This window comes from Cryptotermes secundus, unplaced genomic scaffold (assembly GCF_002891405.2).
Source record: "Cryptotermes secundus unplaced genomic scaffold, Csec_1.0 scaffold5032, whole genome shotgun sequence".
NCBI classification, from domain to species: Eukaryota; Metazoa; Arthropoda; class Insecta; order Blattodea; family Kalotermitidae; genus Cryptotermes; species Cryptotermes secundus.
Window position 1 is genome coordinate 93,274 of NW_019740736.1, and position 9,221 is coordinate 102,494.

The 9,221-nt window shown below is 41.1% G+C and overlaps 1 protein-coding gene across 1 annotated transcript in view; it reads left to right on the forward strand.

Annotated features, from left to right (window-relative positions):
* The window catches only part of LOC111872636 (NFX1-type zinc finger-containing protein 1), a gene marked incomplete at its 3' end in the record, with an annotated part of 54,404 nt that extends 45,961 nt beyond the window's left edge, over positions 1–8,443 (forward strand). The window contains exons 13-15 of the mRNA XM_023866721.2: positions 6–171; positions 4,162–4,273; positions 8,165–8,443. Of these exons, the coding sequence (XP_023722489.1) occupies positions 6–171; positions 4,162–4,273; positions 8,165–8,443 (557 nt within the window). The remainder of the gene's footprint in view (positions 1–5; positions 172–4,161; positions 4,274–8,164) is intronic.
* Between the last annotated feature and the right edge of the window lie 778 nt (positions 8,444–9,221).

Here is a 9,221-nt window from a genome sequence, read left to right on the forward strand (position 1 = left end):
CCTAGTGTTGACTCCAGATTCTCAAGAACTGCTCTCCCGATGCCAGATGCCATGTGGTGTCTTACTCGATTGTAATCATCGATGCGTAGGGACGTGCGGAGAGTGTATGCAAGGGCGTATACATGAGGCCTGCAAGGAGAAGTGTGGAAGAATACTGGTCTGTGGACACAGGTAGACTTGGAAGATGCGAGATTACGTTGGCTTGGAGGTGGCTGCAGCTGTATTGAATAAGCTATAAAAGAATGGTCCTCCAATTTGGGGGTGGGACAGGGAACTAAGACCCCTCCACCATAATAATGTTACACAAGGCCCCCCTGACTTGCATGGAATAACCAAAGCAACAGGAAATGGGAATGAGATTCAGAATTTTGAATGCAAGGAGCTGCTTATAGGTTGGGTTTATTGAACACCATAGCAAAATAATTGTGATGTGTAAGTTGAATTTACTGGTACAGGCACGCCAGATGGGATAGAAGTGGTCTGAACCGGTACACAGCCCTTGTGAATATGGTAATGAGCCTTCATGTACTGTAAAAGATGCAGGAAACAAGTTTTTATAGTGTTCTGGCCTCTGGTATGTAGTATAATCTGGTAGGTTACTTAAATTTCTACCAGTCTTTATGGCATGACAACCCAGAAGGCGGTGCTCTTCATAATCACTGCTGTGAGAACCTAAATTCTCAACCACATATTCATGTTTTCATTATCATTAATTTCCATTCAGTAATCGTACGGCTGAAGGTACATCTTACCCATATCTCTCACCTCTGGGTGCAATTTGCAGAAGTTATGCCCAAGAAGCAGTGTATTTACAGTGAGGTACATATGCAGCTGGTACTGCCTTGAAAGTAAGAAATAAATAAGAAAACCAACTAAGAGATAATTTAGGGTATTTTGCTTGGAGGAAATTTAATTTTGCTTAGTGCATAATGAATCTGGTGACACTCTGTAGCATCATTGGTTGAGGCAGCATGCTACAAGCCAGAAGGTTGCAGGTTCATTTCCCGATGAGTTCATTGGATTTTTCAATTCATATAATTCTTCCAGCCGCACTATGTCCCTGGAGTCAACTCAGCCTCTAACAGAAATGAGTACCAGGAATCTTCCGGGGGGCAAACAGCCAGTGGGTGTGTGAGGCTCCATATCTTCCTTGTGGGTCTTTCTATCGCCCTTCATTTCTTTCTTGCCGGTGTTTTCCATTTTCCCCGGCAGGCGTTCGATCATTTCTTCCATCTCCATCATGTGGGAGTGTAATGCATTGTAACATGTGGTGTGTTTAAGTTCGTAAACACTTCTGACACCAGATTGTCACGTGTTTGGTGGGAGACACGTGACAAAGAACTTCACGCTGTTTTGGATCAAGCGAATTTATTCCACTCGCTCTTACAGTTACACAATTCATAGTTTCACAGTTACTGCCATCTGCAGTATCACAATTACTTCTCCTGCTGTAGTCACTGCCATTCACTCGATACAACTCAACTTGTAGCTGCTGGACTTCAACTCATACTGAATACTAGTAAGTGGCTCAATACTCACTACTAGTAACTCTCTCGTAACTCAATCCTCACGACTCCTGAATAGTATTCGCTGCTCCTTATTTAGGCTCGGCATGGACAACATAGAGAACACATTGCTGCTCGGCCACAGATATCAGGTATTGTTGTCATGTGTTTCTACCTACACATTGCCTAGCAATAGTCGCTGCATGGATTCGCCTGTTGCGTGATGTCACAGCCTAGCAGGGAGGGGTGTTTACTGAGCGTTGCGTAATGATCGGAGGAGTTGGGATACATGATGTCACTCGTGGAAATGCAGAGTTCACGTGACCCCCCCTTCCTGTTGCGCCATCCACATTACAATATTGCTAGAGTTTGGGAAACCGTGAGAGAGAGTATCAGAATTTAATTCAAAGAATTGAAGACACATAATCCATGGTTCAGCAAAGGCCGTTCAGAGCTAGATGAAAGGAAACAAGTCACATGGCAAAGGATGCAGGATGGGGGATAATCTGTAATAAGACATGAAGCCAGTGGGATTTTCAGTAATAAAATGATAGAATATCTGAAAGACAAAATTAATGAAATTGCAACACACAGTAAGAACAAGAACATTAGAGACTGGTACAGAGAAATAAATGAATTGAGAACAAATAAATAACTATTCCAAAGACAACATTAATGACAATGATTGTGTTTTTTTTTTTCCTTTACATCCTTCGTGAGTAATGTCCAAAACAAAAATTATATTAGATCTTATTGTAACAAATTTGATCACATTGCCAGACAACAGCTCTGTAAACATGGCCTAACACGCAGTAGTAGAGTCAGCTTTGTTTTCCATGTCCACAGTGACATCACACAGCGGTGGGTGGTGGTCACGTGACATGTTTTCTGTGATGCTTGTCCATTCCTCATATAAGTGACAGAATTTGTTTGGTTCAGGGACAGTCATCAAGGACCATTGCTCAGACAGGGATGGTGGAAGAATAAGACCAGGAATAAATCTGCAAGAGGAACCCAGAAAGGATAGAGGCTCAGAAGAGACAGCTGGTGTTAGAAGTGGTATGGATCGGATCAGACTGATGAGATTATTGGATTTACGATTGCATCATGTACTTATGTCGTACATTATGGAGATGCAACAGCTGCTGGCCAACCATGAAAAGGCAGAGGCCAATAGAAAAGCCGATTGAGAAGATCTGTAGGAAATGGTGAAAGAAATGGATGAAATCAAAGAGGATGTGAATGCTAAAATGGATGCCAATACTAAAGCAATGCAAGAAAGAATGGAGAGGCAGATGGGTTCTCTAGTCTCCATTATGGAGGCTGCCAGAAAAATCGACAGACAAAATGAAACAAGAAACGAGAGCCGGCCAAGAACACAGTAAGGAAATAATGGAAACAGAATTTGCTTCTCTAGCCACCAAACTGGATGGCTGGCAAGAAAGATGCAGGCCGACTGAGAAGTGAGCAAGACCACAGATTTGAAGGCAAATTCTGAGGAAATGGAGTCCAAGGCTGAGCATCGAGAGGTCCCTAAGGAAGCTGCCATAGTGAAACTGGTCAAAGGATGGAAGAAGTGGCATAGGGGCCTGAAGCTAGCTGCAGGACAACGCAGAGAGCCAAAGGAACTGACCCGAGGAGATTGTGGATCCCAGAGAAAGTTGGCTGCTGCCTGCAGGAAGGTTCCCATCATGCAACAGTGGCACAGTGCTGGAGAAGCGTCTTCAGGAAAATTCTAACCCAGAGAAATTGTGGAACGCAGAAGGAATTGGCCACAGCCAGCAGGGAGATGACCCACTATGCAAATGTGGCACAATGCAAGGAACACAGGGTTCGATATAACACCCAAGAACCCTGAAGGGACGTACATCCAGGATAAAATGCTGGAAGGGCCAAGAATGCAAAATTTGAGTAAAGTATAGGCTCTGGCAACAACTTTATCACATTAAATTATTTTGGTACATTCAGGTTCTATAAAAATCAAGTTTCATATTATTGTTTTATTGGCTTAATTATGCATGCATAATTTAGTTTTTCCCAGAGCTTCTTGTTTCATATACCTGTGACAAATTCTATTTGTATGTTTTCCCTGTACCTCCATAAAACCTCCACCACAGGGTATCTGGGAATTTATATGGCATTTAATTGGTGCCAGTATGTGTTAACTATTGACCATTTGACCGATTTTTCACTAAATTTGGTATGAACATATGCCGACCCTATACCTATAACTTGTAAATGCAGCATGACAGGCATAGGTTGGAGTGATATTACTGCCATTTTATATAAGGTGCTAAAATTGTGTATGGCATCATTTCTACAGCTATGGGGCGTGGGCCTCAAGGGGTACACTGGTGAAGAATTGTTTGAAAAAGTAATTGTATCCAAACACAGTTTTGTTAGGTCAGTAGGATTTAATGTAGGTGCTTTCAGAAGATACAGCTGCAGCTGACAGAGCATTTTGCAAATGTTTTCATGACAGTTTTAGGGGCTTGCAATATCCCAAAGGTTGAGAGTTCCAGATATATGGTAATATAGTTTGTAAAAGTATGCAGTTAAGCACAGGGACAGTTTCACTTTTTTTCTTGGGTAAGTTGGGACATGTTTGTTTATGTAGGTAAAATCTACAGTGTGCAATAGGTTTTAACTATTTCAGTTGCAACATACCATGTGCAGAGAGCTGTCCACCTTGCAACAGGAAATGCACCTATAGCTGCAGGCATTCAAAATGCTCCAGAACATGTGGACAGCCATGTATTCAGTGCAAGGTGAGAACCATTGTCTGTCTGATTTGTGCACCATATCTTCTGTTTGTCAGTTTGTACATTATGTAATTGAAGTGCAGTAAAATAAGTTTACATTGGCTCAGAATAGGGTTCAATGTGAATTCCTTTTGAACTTAGTGCTTGAGCCTTCTGGTTCCACTAAGGGTTCTTAAAGTAGCTGAATGTCTGTAAGCTACTGATGAAGGACTATGCCCTTTTGGAGTTAGGTAATGGGAGATTTGAGAAATGCACATAAATTATAGTGAGAAAAGCTTAATGTAGGAGGCTATTTAGAAGGTGTAGGCATAGCTAGCAGGATGATACTAAAATGAATCTTAAAATAGTAGGGTGTGAGGGTGTGGACTGGATTTGACTCGTTGTAGGAACCACTTGAGACGGATCAGGGGTGCAAAAGAGACACTGACCCCCCCTCCTCCTGTCTTGCTTACTCTTATGATCACTAAGCTGGTTCATCCCAGTGAAGGGATCAACGCAGATGGACCACGTGAGACAAGTGTAACATACAGTAAATGCCTATAGTTACAACTGAGTGTCACATTTGTGTTGTTCTCCTTGCTATGCATTCAGTAAGTAGTGTTTGGAGCCTATAACACTCGAGTATAACTATTGAACATGGGGCTAATACTTCAGGTAAAACCATGGGTAGGGATAGTTGACCAACAGAAATAAACCATTGTGTAGGCTGGAGGTTAGTATAACAGATTGAAGCCCAAAAACCAATTCAGAATCCATAAAGTCAGAGGAAGACTTGGGAAACAGCACACATGTACACGGGGCCCAACTAGCCACAAAGTTGACACTTCGAAATGCAACTCTTTGATCCAGCAGCACGGATATCGCCGAGGGGTGGGTTAGAAGGGCAAAATGTTGGTAGGAGGAGAAAAAGAAAGCAACATGGTAATGAATCTCCAGGCTCCACAGAAGGTGGTGACCTTGACCAGCTGAATTTATTTTCTGTTGTTTTCATGTCATTGCATTAGGTTACTGTCAGTGCGTAAGTTATGTATACGTGCTGAGATATAATATAATAAAATTAACACTTAATTTTATTTTTATAGAGACTTGTAGGTGTATAGGTTACTTCAGTAATGACTGGCAGGATTATAGTCAAATTTCCTTATGTCTTGCACTTTCTGTGGTGCGTTTATTATGGTATGCTTCTCCTTATATGCAGTACTTGTAACATGAAACATGTATTTGATATTAACAATTACAGTAATCCCTTGCAAACAGCAGATTTAAAATATTCATGGTTTTATATTTTTCTCCAGTATTACTGAGTTTTATGTAAGAGCCAGGATAGCATAGTCAGTATAGCAACTAGCTACAGACTAGACAATCTATGGGTCAGAGTTCAAGTCCCGGCAAGGTCAAGAATTTTCTCTTTTAATGTCATTTAGACTGGCTCTGGGGCCCACCCAGCCTCCTACCTAATGGGTATGAGAGACTAATTTCCGCAGAGGTGAAGCATCCGGGGCATGAAACTAACCATTTACCTCCAACTAGTGCCAAGGTCAAGAAAATATGGATCTATATATCCATTCCTCCATACACTTTCATGGCATAGTGCTTAATTAGTTAAGTACAGGGACAACTTTACCTTTTTTATTATTATTGGGTTTTATGTACTGCCAGTTTTTGAATTGTGTCATGGTGGCTTCCACACAAAGAGATCCACACTTGCTTGGGGCAGGGCTGTGATGGCATCTGAAATTGGATGTTTAGCTACCAGATTACTATCTTGTGTGACACCTTATTAAACTCCTTGCATCCTTCCTGAGCTACCATAAAGAAAAATACAGAAGCTTTAATTGATGCCAGCAGTGTGGTTGATTAAGAAGTAAATGAAGAAAAAATTAAGTAAATACATGTTGCTGTTTCGTCACCAGAATATAGGGCAAAATCATGTCACAAAGATAGCTAATAGATCCCTTGAAAATGTGGCACAGTTCAAATGTTGGGAATGACAGCAACAAATCAAAATTGGGTTGGTGAGGAAATTAGAGGAGATTGAATTTTTGTAATGCTTGCTACCATTCACATCAGAACCTTTAGTCTTTTTGTGTGCTGTCTAAGAACATAAAAATTAGAATATACAAATTATAATTTTGCTTTGTTTCATTCTGGTCTTTCACACTGGATGGAATTAACCTTTTGTAATATAATTTTGCCTGTGGTTTCATATGGGTGTGGAACTTTGTCCCTGTCATTAAGGAAGGAACACAGACTGGGAGTGATGAAGTGATGGGAGGCTGGAGAAAACTGTGTAATGAGGAGCTTCATGACTTGTGCTGTTTGCCAAGCGTAATTAAAAAGATCAGGTGAGGGATGAGATGGGCAAGACATTAGCACACATTAAGGGAAGAGGATTGTGTACAAGTTTTTGGTGGTAAAAGCAGACTAGACGTATGTTGGAGAGCAATATTAAAATGGATCTTAGAGAAATAAGGTGGGGTGGTATGGACTGGATTCATCTGGCTCAGGATAGGGACCAGTAGAGGTCTCTTGTTAACATGGTAATGACCCTTCAGGTTCATAAAATGTTGGGAAATTCTTGTGTAGCTGAGTGGCTGATGGCTTCTCAAGAAGGACCCACCTCCATGGAATTATTTGGTCAAATTTATTTTTTAACACCATGGTCGCTGTAAACACCTGATGGGGTTTGAAATGAAATAGCTTTTCTAAGGGAAGTGGAAACTTTTATTAACACACAGATATATTCCATTTCTGTCTCATGAACATTTGCTCCATCTTATTGAAACCACACTGAATTAAGGTGGAGAGGATTTAACTCAGTTATCAGAAATTCTTCCAGCATGGCAGTATAGCACTCAGCATTGACTGTTACAGTTCGTCCCCCCTCACCATCAAAGATGCCGGGATCAGTAGTGTCACTTTGGCCCTCTGCACAGGGCATTGGTGGAATTCACAGGGGCTGTTTGCATCCCAAAACCACTAATTTTATTTATTCACATAATCTGACATGTGGAAGTGGGCCTTATTTGATATCAAGAATGAGTTCCCAGTGTTGTGATTGTTCACTAGGTCCAAGAATTCATTTTAACACTGAAGTCGGTTCCCGGCCATAGTACTGTGTTGCACTGACCTGGTTCTCCATCTCGACTAAACTCCAAAATGTGTACATCAAATGTTAGTATGGAAGTACCTTGTAGTGGGAAATGGTAATTACGTTTCAGAAGCTATCAGGTACTTTTGGTACACTCTGTATGTTAACGACAAGTTTCGTGTTTCATGAAGGACCAGACAGCATAAGCATTGATGACTCCTGACACGAACCATGTGTCCCCTAATCTCAGTTTCACATTATACCTTTGTTTTCCTGACCAGGGATTGCTGTACCGATAATATTCTTTGGTATGAAATATACTTATATTCGTGCTTGTTACTCAGTAGTTAGTCATAGAATGATGAACGTGAAGTTTTAGTGTATATGACGGGACTGATAACAAGCAAGTGATGATATTTGCAGTTTCACATTTAGATTTTGGCCCTCTGGGTAATGGCTAGTCGTATAGGGGTTACCAGTGTTCATGCAGGAGCCTGTTGCCTCTGTCCACAGCAGACTTCAACTCAGACACATGAGACAAGGCACACTGCTATCAGAATTTTCTTATGTATATTTAGTGTCATGTGCTTCTTCTCTTCTTCTACACCTTGCACTGCAGTGTTTGCCACTCCAAGGGCAAGGGTGTCAGTGTCAGGGTCAGGCAGAAGTCACCTGTGCATTTATGATTTTCCCAAGTTTCTCCAGATAAATCATCAGGCAAATCATCTTTTGTAGTTGTTGAATCACTGTTCTTATGCTTGGAGTGTTATCATGTGAAAGGGCCTTATTTATATTGGTTGTTGCAGGAACCCTGTGACTGGGCTTGTGTCCATCTTCGTTGCAGCAAATTGTGTTTTCAACTGTGTGACAGAGAGCCCTGCAATGAACCCTGCAAGAAGCTCCTACCTTGCGGACATCCATGTATTGGTTTCTGTGGTGAAAGATGCCCCCCTCTGTGCAGGATCTGTGATAAGGATGAGGTCACCGAAGTGTTCTTTGGAACTGAAGATGAACCAGATGCAAGGTATTTTGAGTGTATTAAGGACCAAAGAAACCTTGAACATGCCCATGAAGATGGTTGTAGGGTAGGCTGGTATGAAGCTAAAACATTTGAAACTGACAGCACGTGTAGGTAATGCAGAGAATCAGCCCATGTGGCATGTTTAGTGAATCCAATCAGGCAGCCCGGTTTGGATAGTTCTACTATACAGATTTCCCTTATCAGAAATGACGTTAGCAATTCATAGGGAAGGTCAGTGTGATCTGACAGATTCTTCATGGAGTTTCTGTATGATTTTAATCCTGGGGTTCACTCCCCACCCCCTTCCTCACAGAAGGCACTGTTGGTAGGTAAACATATGTTTTCGTAATATGGAACTCTTCAAATTCTATGCATTGGTGTTCATAGATTTGGTTTATAGGTTTGATTGCTACATATAATTTTCACTTCCTTTCCTGTCTTAGTTTTAGGTCTGTACATACATTGTCAAAATTTTTGTTGTGCATTTTCCTTGTAACAGTTGGTGACAAAGTCGAATCTCACATATTTATATAGCTGTCGTTATACTAACACAAGTTGTCATGTGATTAAGGTTAGCTCTTTCTAATGGACCCAGCAGAGTAGGTGTCTCCCACCTCTTCACCTGAGGATGGAAGCAGATCCAGTGTCTGAAACGTTGTGTTATTTGGTGCTTTTTATAATACTAGAGGATCGACAGTCCAAAAATCCAATAATTCTGAGTGATGAAACCTTTCCACTAAGTGAAGATAAAATTTTATATTTCATTTCATAAATGTTTGTATCTCTTTGTGATGCTTTAGTTTTCTTTTTTCTCATTTCCTTCCCTCCCTACATCTCTTCAA